This window comes from Pseudopipra pipra, chromosome 1 (assembly GCF_036250125.1).
Source record: "Pseudopipra pipra isolate bDixPip1 chromosome 1, bDixPip1.hap1, whole genome shotgun sequence".
NCBI lineage: Eukaryota > Metazoa > Chordata > Aves > Passeriformes > Pipridae > Pseudopipra > Pseudopipra pipra.
Genome location: NC_087549.1, coordinates 42,453,085 through 42,470,849, shown reverse-complemented (window position 1 = coordinate 42,470,849; position 17,765 = coordinate 42,453,085). Strand labels below are relative to the sequence as shown.

Sequence of the window (17,765 nt, the reverse complement as noted above, 5' to 3'; positions counted from 1 at the left end):
CTTTAAATATGTAGCCACTGGCTCCAGGCTATCTGTCCTCCTAGCTCTCTTTGGACTTCGAAGCTTTGGCAAAAAATTGACCTGGGTTTGAACTGTCCCAGAGTCAAGTTTTCAGAAATAAAACCTGACCTGAGCTTTGTGAAGGCTGAACTACTCCCAGTTACATCTATCTGATGTGTTCTGCCCATAAGCTTATAATCTTTGAGATACAGGAAAACAAAGGCTTGAAGTAGAATTGTCTGACAATTCATCACAACTGCACAGAGCTGAATCTCAGCTTGAAGGTTTCTATAAATGTGCTATCTGAGCTGTTTTATAGTGATCCACAGAGTGCATGAAACTTTGTGCTTGGAAAATATATTACTACTACGGTTGTGTGTTCCAGTACTTTTTCTGCAGATGTCTTCTTAAATATATTCTAATTTTAATTTTTTTTTTAAAACTTTGGGTATATCTTCATTTATACAGAAATGTAAATTAACCTCAATTAAGATAAAAAAATGAACATTAGTTTTTAATGAAATATAACTGTGTTATATTGAACTATGTTGCACTGAAAAATAAGCATCACTGAAATGTAGTCATCTCATGAAAGAATTCCCTTTGCTTTTGGTGAATGCAAAGTGGCCATTGAAAACACCTTCTGCTGTGCTCTATTTCAAATGTTTTTGGTTTCATTCATGCTTCCTTCAAAATGGATATGTGGAAAACTAGAAGGACCTGATAAAGTGTCTTCATCCATTTGGATTGCAATGTCTGTGTCTCTACTGTTTAGCATCTAATCAACATTAGGCTTTGTAGCTGTCTAATATTGCTAGGATGTCTAGGAACTTCTTTCCATTGATTAACTAAATATTAGTCCTTTCATAACATCTTCCCTATGAGAGAAGGGAAGTAATAAGTTGGCAAGTTAGAAACAAGTATTTAGCTGTTCATACTGACCAGGGACTTCAAATCTGCATGAGTAGGGAGGAATTTAAATTGAAACAGTGGACCGTTTCTGACACACAGCATAATTTTAAGTACCAACCAGAAAAACAGGTCCTTAATGAAAGACACAGATCCCGAGCCCTTGCTGTGCTCAAGTTGCAGTCAGGGGCCAGCAGCCTGCAAGGAACTCTGTCTGGCTGTGTTTCCACTGCCTGCTGTGGGGCATGGTGGGGAGGCTGTCCATTTGTAGAGGATTCCACATGCTTCAAGTCCTTCTGGAGGTAGCGGTGGTCTCTGATGGCCACAGAGTCGGAGACCGATTATCCAGTTGCAACAGCTGAGTCCCTGAAGTTAGACTGAATGAATCTAGGCTTACTCATTGCTTATGAGCAAATGGTGATCTTTTGGGATACATGGGCAAGACAAAAGGACAGAGTCCTTGTGGTAACTGCTGGCATTAGTCGGTTTAGACACTTCACTTTTTTTTTTTGGTCTGTTTTTACATCTCAGAATAGTTTACATCTCACAATGCCTGCAGGTATGTATGACAACTGTTACAGCGTATTTACTATATTTCTTTTCTTTCATTCCTGTTGTGAGAAGCTACCAGATGAGAAACAACTCAGAAATGTAAGTGGGGAGGATCACTATGAGCATATATATGTGAATACAGTTATTAACTGTTTCTTCCAATTAGCTGTTACAAGGATTTGGGATGGAAAATAACCAAAGGTGTGTCAGAGCTGAGTGTTTAAAATGAATTCACGTAGAGACAAAAGTCATACTTATCTTTTAATCATTGAAATTTAATCACACTTAAACTTCTCCAGTGAGAGGAATTTGCTATCATGTCAAATTAAAGAAAAAAAAAAGAGAAAGAAAGAAACAAACAAAAGGGAGCTAAAAAATTGAAAAGAGCCTGAAAAATGGCTGTATGTATCACATGAGCACTTTTTCAATTTAGAATCCTGATTTTGCTTTTAAAGGTTTATAGGCCTTTTAGATAGGTATATTAGCCTATGGGAGACAGGCTGTGCTCGAACTGGAAAACTGGAACTGGAAGCTGGTGAAAAACCTTTGTTATTCTGAGCTCCTGTTGGCTGCTATTGGCTGAGGGACATAATTGATCAGTCCTCTCTGTAGGAACATGAATAGGCAACCCATCAGGGGCTACAGCAGAAACTGTAATCCCGGGACTTAAAATGGCAAATACTGTGTTAATAAACAGGTAGGGAATATATGACTGAATGGCTAAGGATTTTGTAGGTTGTGTTGTTGAAGAGATCCTTGAATCTGATACAGGTTTTGCAGTACAAATATCTTTCTTGAAAAATATGTATGAGGAATCCAGAGGAAGTAGAAAAAGAATTGCTCAGTTTGAGGTTAAATGACTTGATTTCACAGTTGTCACTACCAACTTGTAGTTTTACAAGTTCATAAATCTGGAAAATTTATGAACTCCTCCTTCCAAGGGGACAGCATCATTTCTATGTTGCTTAAAACAAACTTTAAATACTGAATAACTTGCCATTGGTGATTGGACTCTTAACAGCTTATTTAAGTTTATAGAAAGCAGACATGCAATTCTAGCCTGTTATTTGACTTGCAATACCTGATTCAGTATTGTTTGCTAGATTATGTATTTACGTATTCTTTATAAAAGCAAACTTTGTCACTTGGTACCAGGACTTGGTGTCTATGCCTATTTGGATTGTTGTGGGAAGAGCCTTTTTCCTCACCCTGACATCCTTTTTTATTTTAAGGACTAAATGCTAGCAAAATGTTATTTTTCAAAACAAAACTATTTTTGCTCTTAAGGAAAAACATCTGAAACCACGATAATTTCATGGCTTTTTTTTTCTGTTTCTGAATCAAAAATAGTCATGCTGATGCAGCCTAGAGGCTGAATGGTCTCAGTGCCAATTTATTATTTGGTGTGGCTACAAGTTATAAAGAGTATATCCTGTTGAAAATGGATAGATCTGAAAAGGAATTAAGCACCAAATTGTTCTGGGTTTTGTAAGACCATGCAAATGCTGAAAGTAGTGACAATGTCTCTAATAAGTTTGTAGTAAGACTAAATGTGGAAAAGAAGCTTGTTCACTGCTCTCCTGTTCTTAGGAGTTGAAAAAGGGAATTATGATTGCAGTTGTAAGAGTTTGGTTAGGATCATTTAGATTTGGCTCATCTCAGCATGATGTGAGATAGTCAGTGCTCCAGAAGCGGAGATCCAACAGATTAGTAATAAGCACCCTTGCTACTTTAAGAGATCCAATAAGAATTATATAACCAAAAAAAATAATTGTAAGATACTGAATTTTGTCTTTTGTAGTGATCCGACTCAGTCAAGTGTATGGTTTTGCTCTTAAACTGTGATAGTAAAAGACCTGCAGCTCCAGATGGGTCTGTATATGGCTATGCCAGTATGACAGCACTTCTATCATAGCTTATCCTCATACATTTAAACTGAACAGTTCTTTCAGTAGCGTTTTGTAGCACTTGGAGAAGCACCTGGATTCCTTGGAGAAGGAGGACTAAGAGGTCATGGGAAGGCAAGAGAAGGAGGTAGAGAAGCAGTGGGCTTCTTCCATCAGCAAGTCTCAGTACTGCACATGTATTCCTGCAGTGTGGCAGTGCAGTCCTCCACCAGGGAGAAATCTGTCTCTACTAAATATACTGATTTCGAACAGAAAGAGTTAGTGGTACAAACCCCCGTGTGTAAACTAAAGTCCTACACCTCCATTCTCTGTGCTTTGTTCTTCTTGCTCAACCATTTGTACTTTAATTGTAAAACAACCTTTCTTCTATTGTTTCTCTCTTTGTTATTTTGGCATTGCTGCAAGCTTCAAATTGCTTCTCAGTTGTGCTGTTTTTTGTGTATGCAATCCTTTACTGGTAGCAAAGATGTATAGAACTTGAGTCTTTGATATAAGTGAGTTACACAGTCATGTGACTTCTAAAGCAGGACAAAGTAATCAGGTTTTTGGTTTTTTATTGACTATTATGAATTTGGAATATATTCTTGTTTGAGTGGTTGGAATAATGTAAAAAGCTAATACAAGATTGGGAAGTATCTTATGTCCCTTTTGTTGCCAATCTTGGGTCTGGAAGAAATTTTTAAGCACTAGATGTTGGCTGCATTTTAAGTTTTCCTTGTAGTTCTGAGTGGGGATCAGGTGGGTCAAATAACAGAGATCTCCTGCTCTTTGTTCCAGGAACAGAGTTTATATTTTTACTATTTAGGTTGTGGTGATGTCCGAAACATGCTGGAGGCTTTCCAAACTGGAAGAAGGAAGTCATACCTGCTTGGAGAGTTCAATTGTTCCAGATGACAGAGATTGAGAAAGTGTCCAGGAATAGTAGTGCTGTGCAGAAATGCTGGTTGTGGTCAGCATGATAACCGGCAGTCTATGTTGCAAAATGTTGAAATAACTGGTGCCAGTATTTACCAAAGGAGAGCTTTAAGAACATGTTGGACAAACATCTTTTAGGTGTGGTTTGAGTATAGCCTGTGCTGCTGTGGAAGAGGAGACCTCTAAGTCCTTCCAGCTCTCCATGGCGCTCTCCAGTGCAAAGCTTTCTAACTGCAAATGCTTCTATCAGCTTGGGATGCTAAGCTTACCCACCAAAGTGTTTGCTGTCAGCAATGCTTCATTTTTGGTCGGATAATCCTGTTTTATAGTGTTACAATGTTGTGTGGACAAAGAGATCAAGGCCAGGTTGTGCATTTTAATATTTTTTTTCCCTTGTTTTCTGGGTTTAGGCAGCGTAAAGTGATTCCTTGTTTGGGGAATTTTGAGTTTTGGCATGAGGAAGTTTATGTAATAAACCAGATAGATTAGTAGAATAATTAATAAACTGATCTAGTAAAATAGATTTATTAGTTAACAAAACAACTTAATTGGGAAATATAAGGGAAAGGTGGCTTCTTGTATAAGATGTATTTCTAGTAGATACATTCTGGACAGGCAGTAAGGTAAGTTATATTCATCCATAATAATTCTTTTGTTTGTTTTTAATATTTAAGCATAAATCAGCTCAAGAGGGAAAGTTCAGAATATAGCTGTTCCTCAAGCACATGGATTGGTCCAGATGAAGTCAGATATTCTAATCAAACCTTCAGTCAAGGTAAGGGGAGCTATGTGATTGATACCTGGGAAGAAAGTGAAATAACTTGAGGCGATATCAAGGTATATTTGCTCATAACACAGGTTTTCTTTAAAGTAATGTAGTGCTCCCTTCTGACATATCAGAACTAAGTTCCATATTTGAGCCAAATGTGCTGGGAAGATCCTGAGTTACTGCCTCTGAAAGGAATGGGGAAAGAGCCCTGCTGAAGTAGTACTATTGCTTTTCTTTGGCTTAAATGGCTGTAGTTTCTCTTTATTTAGATCAGGATTAACATCACAGAGAACCAGACTGGAGAGAACATATATTCCTTATTTTCCTGGAAGTGCCCCAGATGCTGAAGCTGTAATGAAAACTCTGCTTTTTTAATAAAGTTTAGGCAAATGAGAACTACTACAAACTGCATTTTTGTAAAGGAACCTTTTAATATTTTGTATCTCTGCACATGTCTTTGTCTGTGCAGCTGCTGCACTTCCAGTTGAAAATGGGAAGTAAGGGATCACATACCTTTTTGAACATGGGACTCGCGAAAAATTTGGATACATATCCCTGTGCAGTGCTTTGGCATTTTATTTCATCCTTAGCTGTTGAATGGCAGGTTCTGCAGTTGCCAGTGGCCTGATTATTCCTATGCTGTAAGCTCCACCCATCCTGGTTTGCGCTTCCTCTACAAAAGGCCTGTGTTGAATAGTAACAGTCTGAGTTGCAGGTTGAAAGCTTGGCAATAGCAAAGCTATGAGTGCTTGGAGGAGGCTGTATAGGTAGAATAGGATGGTTTGCTTGGAAAGAGATGCTAAAATTGTGGAAAAGAATGAAGAAATATAGTCTGAGAATAGCTGTGCAAGGACCATAGCCAGGACTGTGGTCTTTCCAAGTATAGAGCATTTGAATCCTTTGGGGACCCAGAAGGAGCCTCAGTTTCTGGCTCCATCTCTGTAACTGTAAAAATACGGGTTCAGATCCAGACTCTTCATCTGTTTCTTATGCACGTAATAGCCTGAACCTTAATCTTGAAAATCAACACCCTAGACTTTGGAGAAAACTACAGTTGGGTCTTTTGTTGTAGTTTTTAGAAAGCTGTTGTAGAGTAGAGCAAGGTTCTTACAGTAATGCTGAGAGGCTTAATGTTCAGCAAGCAAGGAGTCATGGCTGAAGAGTGCATAATGCAATTCAAATACTGAAAAAAAGTCTAAAAAGAATTAGTTGTGTGCACAGCTTTCTGCCATTGCCCTATCCCTGTGTATTCACTTCCTGCCCTCCCCAAAATGTTGTCTAAGTCAATTTTTAATATATAGTGTTTGTTGAAACATGGGATTCTTGGCTGAATAGATATGGTCAAGTCTATCTGCCAGCACTCATGTTTCTTAACTGATAACCTAATTTTTGTAACCGTTGTAGAACTGTATATAGTTTTAAAAACAGTTCCAGAACTGCATCCATCAATCAAATAGGTCCATTGTATGAATAAATTGGAAAAAGTTGTGTAATGGTGCAAGACGATCCTCCTCAAATCATAGAGTCACAGAATATCCTGAACTGAAAGGGATCCACTAAGATCATCAAAGTCCACCTCCTGGCCCTGCATCACACCAACAATCACACCATGTGCCTGAGAGCATTGTCCAAATGCTTCTTGAACTCTGACAAGTTTGGTGCCATCACCACTTTCCTAGTGAGCCTGTTCCAGGGTCCAGCCACCTGCTGGCTGAAAAACCCTTTTCTACTATCTGACCTAAAACTCCCCTGACACAGCTTCAGGCCATTCCCTCAGGTCCTGTCACTGGTCACCACAGAGAAAAGATCAGTGCCTTCCCCTCCTCTTCCCCTCACAAGGAAGTTGTAACTGCAATGAGGTCTCCCCTCAGTCTTCTCCAGGCTGAACAGACCAAGTGACCTCAGCTGCTCCTCATACAGCTTCCCCTCAAGGCCCTTCATCATCTTTGTTGCCCTCCTTCAGATACACTCTAACAGCTTAATATCTTTCTTATCTTGTGGTGCCCAAAACTGCACACAATATTCAAGGTGAGGCCTCACCAGTGCAGAGCAGAGCGGGACAATCCCCTCCCTCGACCAACTGGCGACGCTTTGCCTGATGCCCCCCAGACATGGTTGGCCCTCCTGGGTGCTGACTCATATTCAACTCGCCATTAACCAGGATCCCCAGGTCCCTTTCCATGGCACTGCTTTCCAGCGTCTCATTCCCCAGTACATACATCAAAACATGAAACTGGAGAATGCGGGCATAGATCCCGCTACCTTTTGCATGCTAAGCGAGCACTCTACCGTTTGAGGTAATTCCCCCATGCACAATCAAAAAAAAAAAATCAGATAATATATATCATGTATATAGCTATTGTATAAATAATAGTAATTTACCATTTCTGGAAAGTGAATGTACAAGTCTGGTTTGTTGTCTGACACTTGAATATGTATATTTAATTCCTTGCATATAGAATGAAATTTTGTGTATTACATCAGCAATTACCTGCTCAACTGTGCTACATTTTGGTTTAGCTCTGTGGTGTTGGTTGGTTTGAGGACTCCTGAGTTCTCTTCACAGCTTCATTCCTGGTTAGTTTTGGGCAGATCATTGATACCTATTACTTCTTTTCGCCCATTTGTTACATGGCTGTTATATTTTACTTGCCAGGTTTATGGAGTGCAGATAGACTTAATTTTAAGAAATTATATGAGGCTGGAGCTCTAGAAGTGTGGCCTTACAAACTGAAATAGCCCAGTGTGTATATCAGTGACCTATAGTTTCGACTATTGCTATAAGGTCAATCCTCATTTGGCTTTGAAGGACATTAAGGCAGACATACCATTAGTCTTTTTTCCTTCAAAATATGGTAAATCTGGCAGCTTTGTGATAGCTGATTGGTGCTAAGTAAATGCCCACACTAAGGAAGGTTGTGGGGATGGAGTCTCTACAAAAGTTGACAAAATTAATCTGGGATCAGCAGAATATTAGAAGCATTTCTAGGAAACTGCCAAGAGGATTGCTCTTCATATGTACAGGTATACAGGAGCTTTGTATGGCAGGATAATGGGATTGATCCTTGTTTCCATTTTTGGTGTTCAAACCAATGAACATGGAGTGTGGATTGATCTAGGTTTCTTTACTGCCATTGGAGCTGCCTCCTTTTTCAGTGGAGTGTCAAGACTTACCATTTCCATCACTGTGATAATGGTAAGTATGTTGAGTTTTCAGGTATTTTTGTAGCCAAGATTGAGTTGAGCAGTTGCTGCTGGAGCTAAATAAAACACCACTGTCCCATGCACATTGAACCAGAGAGAAATAAATTGTTGGCCTGTCTGTTTCAAGCTTGCCTGAAAAGGTTTTTTTGTTTTGTTTTGGTTTTTTTTTGGAACTTTTACCTGTGAAGTGTAAGTTTGAAAGTAAGACTTTGACTGAGAAATTCTTTCTCCTATTTTTAATTTTTTTGAGGTTACAGAAATGATAATGCCATCAGTGGTTTACAAACAAGAAAAGGGATGTTTCTTCTGGATTAGAAAACAATAGTAGATCACACTGCTTGCCTTGTGAATTGACTTCCATGAGGTATGAGGGCCTTGTACAATGTACCTATTAATGCTGGGGTTGAATATGGGTTTCTGGATGGAGTAAGTGAAGGACTTACAGTAGTATAGGCAAGTGATCTAATGGAAAGCCTCACAGGTCTCTCTGGTCAAGTTATGCCTCATAGATTTCAAAATTTTGAAATTCATTTGGAACACATTTAATATTTCTGTTTCCTGGTCCCCTCCTCTTGCAACAGAGCATCTTGAGTCTGCACTACAATACTTCCCAGGCAAACTTCCGGAAGCTAAAGTATTTGCACATAATACTCTTATACTTAGAGAGGATATTCTTTGCTCTCCTTGATTGCAACACCTGGGGATGGTGAGTTGTAAGGCACAGCTGCAATTCAGCTTAGTCAACAGAGAAGTGAAGTTGAGGTCACAAGGGGGAAGTTTTCATTCTTCCACGGCAGGACATTCAAGGCCTGTGAGTATTAGTGTGTGTGGAAATTTCACTCATGACTAAACCCAGACTTGGCTACCCACCTGGCTTTGCCCAAAAGGATCTCATTAAAATCTTTGCAGATGTCAGAATTCACACGGAGTGACTAAGCCTGGATTTTCCCTCCTAGTACACTGTTGCACAGTGTTTGATTAAGTAGCTGTTTATTGGCACTCACGCCAAATTGGGTCCATGTTAGTGGTAGGTTGTGTAAATTGCTTAGGAAGTTTTTTTTTTGGTTTGGTTTTTTTTTTTTGTTGTTTTGTTGGGTTTTTTTTGTTTGGTTTTTTTTTTTGTTTTGTTTTGTGTTTTTTGGTTGTGTGGTTCTTTTTTTATTTTACATTCTATCTTGAAAGGTGTTGTATGTTCACTTCTCTATTGTGAAATAATAATTAGATTGGTTATGGAAACAGTCCTCCTTCAGTATCTTCTTGGTGCTTTAGCACTTACTTATCCATTAAGTAAAAATGGACTCTGGTATTTCTGCTTCTGTCCTTGGTGTTATGCATCTTTTGGAAGTCACTGTATGAATTGTTGGCCAATTGTTGGCCTTCAAGTCTTTAAGACTTGAAGGGGGGGAAAGTTGATGCTTGAACACTAGATGTAAGTTTTTTGAGAGCCCCAATTATGACTAAATGTAATGTCTTTTCCAAAATAGGCCTGAATTTTCTTGCAATGGCTCAATATAGTTTAATTTAAATATCATTTGTGAACCATTACTTTGCGGTCTTTCTGCACCTATAAGTTGTTAGTGGCAAAAGCAGTTGATTGGCATCTTCCTTAGATTGTGAGGCTGAGCTTTATCACAGAGAAGTGAGAGGTGATTATGTGCCAGAACACTTGCTGGTCTTGGATGACAGAACTGCTTTTCATTCAGCTCTAGTACAGAGAAAATTCCTGCATTTTATTTGCTTCAGTTTCTCCCTACCTGCCCCATTACCTGCACTTATACTCTGTTTTCAAAGTGCCTCTGTGGTCGTGCACATACAGCATATGCAAAACAATAGCTGGAAACTCTTAAGAGAACTGGAGGAAATTGAGTTGAAAAGGTGCTGGAAAAATGATGAGGATTGTGTTGCAGTGTGTTCTGAATTCCCCTAGGTGTCATGTTCTAACTCTTCTGTCCCTCTCTCTGCAGAGGCAGATTCTGTTTCAATTCATGTTCATCCAAGATAAATAGCTGCATTGCTTGAGGAAATATTAATTTTTGGGGAGAAAAAAGGTCTTGGACATGACAATGCAAACACATAATTAAAAGGTTGTGCCCTCAAACCATAAAATGCACATATTTTTCCTATATTGTGTGATGGGTTCAAAAAGAATTGAGAATGTTTGCTTTGGCTTTTCACAGCCTTCCATTTGGAAACAGTTATGAATGTGGGACTTGTAGTGAACAGGTTTGTAAGATTCTTTTTTTTTCTCATGGCAGACCCCACAGGCATCTGCCCACCTCTTCTTTCTTGGCTGCCAGTTTCTACCCCCCATGCTGACATTTGACCCTCATCCTCAGCTCTTTGTGGCAAACAGTAGATGTGGTGACATTTTCTTTGGCAAGTACAAGGAATAGCCTTATGACTTGCCTTCCCACAGCTTTCTGTCTCCCACGTCTTTTAAGTGTCATGTATCCTGAGCTTGCAGGACTAGGGGTGCTCTAGATGTGGAAGAGGAATAGCATTTTCCTACAGTGTGTTTGCTCTCTGGCTAATTCTGTATTTTTATCATTCTTTTATTTTTGATTCTCAATAACAATGCCTCACAAGTGTTAAAGAGGAAAGCTGGCTCAGTATTAGTGTTCTATATAAAATATATATATAATATATATATATTAGTGTTCTAGGCTAGCCTAGTATTAGTGTTCTTGTACAGTACTGTTGATGCCCTTGTGTGCAAGCTGAAAGAAGCTTGATTTGCACAAATTTGGATCCTTTGTCCCATGAATTGTCTTTCTTTCTATTACACATGACAGAAAATAACCCTGACTCTCACCTCCTTTCTTGCCCGTTCTGTTCAAACAGAATTAAAGCAGAATATCAGTTTATTGGCCTAAATTATTTCTTCAAGAAATCTCTTCTGATGGACATGAGGAATGCAATTAATTCTGAAAAGGTTTAAACTCACGACACTCCTTTGAGTGTGAAACACTGAAATACCAGCCTTTTGACAGATGTAGACTAAAGGAGAAAATAGAGTTTTCCTTAGGATTTGGAAAGGGAAATGCAATGTCATTATATAAACCAAAGGGAAATCTTCTTAGGGGATTGAATCACCCAAGGTCTGTCCCAGAGTCTCTTGCTAATGGTGGGTGTGGCTGCTGTGAATGAATGGGTTGTGCTAATGGGCATGATGTTAGTCCTGAATTAATATGACCATCTGATGGGGGTTCAGAACATAATGAAAAGTTGCTTGTTGATGTCTTTCTGAGTCTCCAATATGGCAGAAATAACAAGCGGTATGGAAAATGGTTTTTAAGATGGCATTGAAGACTCAGACATGAGGTTTGTTTGTGCTTTCTGTTCTTTAATGCCTAAGTCAAGAGAGGTATGCTGGCAGAGCATTGTATATAATAAACTACACTGCTGTAAGTGACCACTGTCCTATAGTTAGGAAATCTAGTATATTTGTTATACACGTTCCATTAAGAAACAAAAATGAACATTTTTTTTTCCATAATTTGAATACCTCACTTAGAATCATAGAATCATAGAATCGTAGAATCAGGTGGGTTGGAAGGGACCTCTGAGATCATTAAATCCAACCCTTGATCCACTACTGCTGCGGTTACTAGACCATGGCACTAAGTGCCACATCCAGTCTCTTTTTAAAAATCTCCAGGGACGGAGAACTACTTCCCTGGGCAGCCCATTCCAATGTCTGACCCCTCTCTCTGTAAAGAAATTCTTTCTAATACCTAACCTAAACCTCCCCTGGCACAACTTGAGACCATGCCCTTTTGTCTTGCTGATAGTTGCCTGGGAAAAGAGACCAACCCCCACCTGGCTACAACCTCCTTTCAGGGAGTTGTAGAGAGTGATGAGGTCTCCCCTGAGCCTCCTCTTCTCCAGGCTGAACAGCCCCAGCTCCCTCAGCTTCTCCTCATAGGACTTGTGCTTGAGTCCCTTCACCAGCCTAGTTGCCCTCCTCTGGACCTGCTCCAGCATCTCAATATCCTTCCTGAACTGAGGGGCCCAGAACTGGACACAGCACTCCAGGTGTGGCCTCACCAGCACTGAGTACAGGGGAAGAATCACTTCCTTGGACCTGCTGACCACACTGTTCCTGATACAGGCCAGGATGCCATTGGCCTTCTTGGCCACCTGGGCACACTGCTGGCTCCTGTTCAGCTTCCTGTCAATCCAAACTCCCAGGTCCCTTTCTACCTGGCTGCTCTCCAGCCACTCTGTCTCCAGCCTGCAGCGCTGCAGGGGGTTGTTGTGGCCGAAGTGCAGGACCCGGCACTTGGCCTTGTTGAACCTCATCTCGTTGGAATCAGCCCAACTCTCCAACCTATCCAGGTCCCTCTGCAGAGCCCTCCTGCCTTCCAGCTGATCGACACTCCCCCCCAGCTTAGTGTCATCTGCAAATATTTTGTAATGTATACTTCTAACATGCTTCACAGCAATATTACAGGTCATCTTGAATAAGTGCAATAAAATAGCTGTGTCAGCAGGTAGTAACAACTAAATCCTAACCTCTTCTCTGTCTGTGTATTCCTTCAGTACTTCTATTTTAGGTGAAATGTACTTACCTGAAATTATAGGCAGGATGTATTGTTGCAAATTCTGAGGTTACCCTTCTCATTTTCTCTGAGAAACTGGCTCTCAAGAAACTTAAGTCCTTTCACGGGAAATTTCAGTAGAGCGTTTGCTGTGGGCCCTTAGATGGGGGCTGTAGATGTGACAGACACACGTTGTTTTACAGATGTGATGTGAGAATACAGCATAGACAACCACTCAATCCAGATAACTAGAGAGAAGTTATAAGAAAAGCAGAATGGTGATACAAGATGTTAGAAAATTAGCACAAGACTTCTTAAATAGATGTCAAATCTGCCTGGTACCAGCGCAAGTTTTTCACAAGAGAGCTGTGTTCCTCAGTGGTTGTAGGATACAAGATGCTGCATTTGAAACCATTTGCAGAAAGGATGATGCAAGCACAAAGGATGTTTTTGAAAATGCTGACACAAATATGAATTCTGAATTTTCCTTGGTGATTGAAGACCTAACAGCGAAAACAATCCTGGCTGCTCATGGCATTGCTTTTCTCTGTTCCTGCTGAAGAGCAAGGGGTGCAGGAATTCTCATTGATTTAAATCAAATTTCTTTTCAGTGAGACCTGATCTAATTGATGATAGCTCTAATCTGCAGGTGAAGATGGATAAATTGTACATTAACTGGGCAACAAAATTGTGATATGTATCACTCTTGAATTAAATGTAAATGTTAATGGGTGTAAATTCTATGATTTCTTCTTGACTAGTGGGATGCCAGCAGAAGTCTGTGTAGCTGTGCCTTTCAGCATGCTGAGAGTAGTGTTTTTCTCTTCAGGTTCCTCTTCTGTAGTGGTGGAGAGCCATGGACTGGATTGGCAGCTGCTGTGTTTGGGTCTTGGTTGTTTTAGAAGTAGAGACTGTTTTGGTAGAAATGCTGGGTTGCCCAGTGAACTGCTTTTCCTGTGATATTTTGCATTTCTGTCAGAACAGGAATGACGTTGCTGTTATACTTGGCTGCTAGCAGGGGAAGGTCTCCCTGAGAAGGTAGACCTCATTATTCCTCACTATGTGACACATAGTGCCCTTTTGCCTCGAGCAGCCTCCACGTCCATTTGGGTGGTGGCTGTTTCTGCTGCCTCGACCTTCTGCTTTTCCCTCTTCTCCTTGAGCTGGAAACTAAGGATTAAAGCAGCTCACTATGGTTTGTCCATGGTATGAAATGGTTTGTCCTCCTCTGGTATATAAATGCCTGTGACTGTTATGTAGGCAATGAGGAGAGCCTGCAAACGGAGCTGGATGTTACTCCAGGAGGTGCTCTGGCAGAGCTGGCAGGACTTAGAGGTGCAAAAGGTTTTCAGTGCAAACTATGCCTTACGTGACACTTATTCATGTGCTTGCTGTCTTCTTAGATCTTGCTCTGGTAAGAGAAGGGCCAAGGCCAGGCTGGATGGGGATTTGAGCAATCCTGTCTAGTGGAAGGTCTTCCTGCCCATGGTGGGGGGGTTGGAACTAGGTGATCTTTAAAGTCCCTTCCAACAGAAACCATTCTGTGATTCCATAAAGGAAGCAATAAAAGTACCCCTTAAATATCTGACTTTAAAACACCAACTAGACTGTAGGTGTCTTTCTGTAATTCATAGTTTCCACCTAGTTTGTCATATTTTTTTTGGGTAAATTATTAAGTGAAAAAAGTGAGTGCTAGCACAAAGCTGGGCTTGTGTACCTGATGTTCTTTCCAAATAGAGTAGAAGCTGACCCCAGAGTGACAGGGCTCGAGCTGCTGCATAGTTGTACTGTGAGCTTCAGAATATGGAGACTATTGGGTCTTGGTCCATGACAGCTTTTCAGGGCAGGTCTTACGGCATGAGTGATTACAGGAAGCAGGATATTTTGCAAGATGTCAAATTAAATTATTTAATTGGTCCTTCTGGTCTTAAAAGAAACCAGTCTTGTTTTCGGGCCATAAAACATGGTGTTAGATCTGGCTACTTGAAGAGAAGGGAGTTCCCTTCCAAACTCATAGTGCCATCCAAAGTGTGATCCTTTCCTTGATAAGGATTATGGTTTGCTGTGGCGTAAGGAGAATATTTCTCTGAGTGCTGAGTATGCTTTTGGCATAGAACAGGCCGAACAGGCTGATTTGAAATACATGAATTTCTTCTTCTTAGGAAAGATCTTATGGTCAAATAAGATTAATATGATTCTATGGTCAAATACAATAAAATACCTTTGTAGTTGGAGTGACTATAAACATGGTAGTCTGCAAGAGCTCGTTTTCTCACCACCACCCTGGCTAGAATGATTTCAAAAAGTTTACTTCTCCTCTATTTTTGTCTGAAAATGAGGCCTTCAGATTTGTTTTTACAAAAACCTTGAACATTTCATCAAAAAACTGAACATCTGAAAAACAGAAATAAATAAAAAATATTTAAAATGTCTTGCTATAAAACTTGGTTGTTTCATGTTATCATTTTCCTTTAAGGAATGAAATGTTTCCCATGAAAAAATAAAGAAACTTTCTTGGTATGTTCAAGGAAGGAGGGGGAGGTGCATCGTGGGAGGTGTAGTTTAATCTGAGAGGCCAAGGCAAATCCAAATTTAAAATTTGCAAGAGATGACAATATAGCATTCCAAATGAAAGCTTCTTGGGTTCTAACCTAAAAGATACTGCTCTGTAGGGATGATAAGCAATTTGTCAGGTCAATGGAACATTCCGTAAGAAATGTATGCTTGTAGGGAAAAGCCAAAGAAACCCCTTTTTTTCTTTCTGGATAGTAGCCTTGTGAACCCAACCCAAGAAAGTCAAAACAAGTCCCCTCTGATTCCTGTATTCATCATCTCTAAAGAAGAACTACAACTGTGGGACGGTTGGTTAGCCTGTAGGTAATTCCTAAATTAGAAGAGATCCAGCTCTATCTCTAATATAGCTGTGTCAGCTTTGGTAGCAGGTTTTATCAGTAAAATAAACGGATACGACTGAATTCAACATGGATTCAATTGGCATTGAACTTTTAGAAAGTTCAGTTATGCATCTGAAATATTGAAACTGAGACTGCATCTCTGTTTTAAATACGCACATTGGAAATTAAGTTGTAATTCGAGAAGATAGCATTTTTATATAGTCATTTTTCTGGCTCTAGCTTTCAGTAGCTTTAAAGGTATTTTATAAATAAAGGGATCTAGTGTATTCCAACATACAACTGTACATTTGGGACATGTAACACAAACCTTAGTGAAAGTTCATGGGAATTTAATTTGCAGAAGTTATTTTTAATTCACAGTATCTTATCTGTTTTCAATTTTTTTAAAGTACAAAATGCAATAGGGCTGTCTTATGTACTAATTCTTTGCCAAATTTAATTTGTTTCTAAATTAAAGACATTTTTCAGTTACATTGTCATGAAAACCATTAATTCTTGTTATATTTTTAACTTTAAAACCTTCCTAATGCTGCCAATAGTGGGTTTTTTTCCAAATTTTGAGAAAATGATTTATCTCTGGGATGAAAGCTACCACAATAAGCCTATCTCTCTATTCCCCACCCCCCCCCCCCGTCTGAGGGTTTTATAATCATTTTGAATTAAAACTCCATGTAACCGGATGTTCTAATGAATGGGGGCTTGGGGCCAGAGATCCCCATTTAATTATTGGACCCTACTGAAACAGGAGCAAGTGGTTACACAACCCAGCAGCTGCTGGGCTGGACATGGTCTGTTGGTGGGAAGGAGGCTCCTACTGTAGGTTTACCTCTCTCCTGAGAGAGGTAAATCCCTAAGGAAGACCATGGCCCGCCCTCTGCTTAACATGGGCAGAATGACATGTTTTGTTGCTTCAGTTTCAACATGTCCTCCGTTTTTTTTTGGAAGAGGAATAAGACTGGATCCAGAACATACATGGTGGTGACGGTGAACACTGGTGAAAGGTGTGCTGCTCTTGTGAACAAGACTGAACAGAGGAAGGCACCAAGGGGAAGCAATGAAAGCACATGAAGAAGTAGAAGCATTGCAGAAAAGTGGAGCAAAAATGGTACCCAGTGGAACCTGTCATAATGATGGCTCTCCTCTCATTTTGAAATGTGAGAGAGTGATGACAGAAAAACTCTTCAGTGCCTTATTGGCTGTGCCTCAGGCAAGCTTGCAGAGTCAGACCTGAGCTGCTTTCTTGCATCTCTAAAGGAATACCCCACCAACACCCCAAACTGGCAGTGGCCATCCAGGCTGTTGTTCGTTGGTGAGTTATGCAGCAGCATGTGATTTCTGCAGTTGCTGGTGCAACTTGTGAAACAGCAGTGTCTGACTTTAGGAAGGATGAAATTGCATAGACTGTGCAAATAGTTGGAGTGGAGTTGTCTGGCACTTCAGATCATACGAGCATGAAGGTTGACCTCAGATTACTCTGGTTATACTGCTCCCATTTCACCCTGTTCCTCAGCCTGACCCTTTGTCAAAGTAAAGAGAATTTATTTGGAAGACTTGAGTCATACTTTTCCCTTTCTCCCACTTGTTTAGCAGAGTGTATGCAATACTTGGGAGGGAACAGACGAAGACAAGGGAGAGAACTGGCTGTAAAAAATGAATACATCCTCACAGCACACTTTGGCAATGCAGACCTTGAGAGATTACTGATTGTACCTTCCTCTGACTTGCTCAAGATGGAAGGGCGTGAAAGGGACATTGGGTTCCTGGGGCAAACATGGAGAGAAAATGATAAGCAGCATTCTCTCTGCCAAGAGAATCACTGCTGTGTGAAAATGTAGTACAGAAAATGCATGATAGATCATGTCAGCATCTCTTGTGATACATTGGCATAGATGAGAGAAGATTTTGACCCTTGCTTTAGAATGAGTACACATGTACATGGTCTGGATCAGGGAGCATTTTTTTTGCTCTGATGGTAAATAAGGCATGTGCTATGGAGTCCTTACCAAAAGGGCAGGAAGGCATATGTGCCCACCCAACAGCCAAGTTCAAATTC

At 40.1% G+C, this 17,765-nt stretch overlaps 1 protein-coding gene across 1 annotated transcript in view; it reads left to right on the top strand.

Moving 5' to 3' along the window:
• Positions 1-17,765, top strand: part of LOC135409016 (chloride channel protein D-like) — an 84,107-nt gene that overhangs the window by 18,264 nt on the left and 48,078 nt on the right. The window contains 4 exon segments of the mRNA XM_064644396.1: positions 1,469-1,560; positions 4,958-5,058; positions 5,522-5,693; positions 8,077-8,248. Coding sequence (XP_064500466.1) covers positions 1,469-1,560; positions 4,958-5,058; positions 5,522-5,693; positions 8,077-8,248 — 537 coding nt within the window.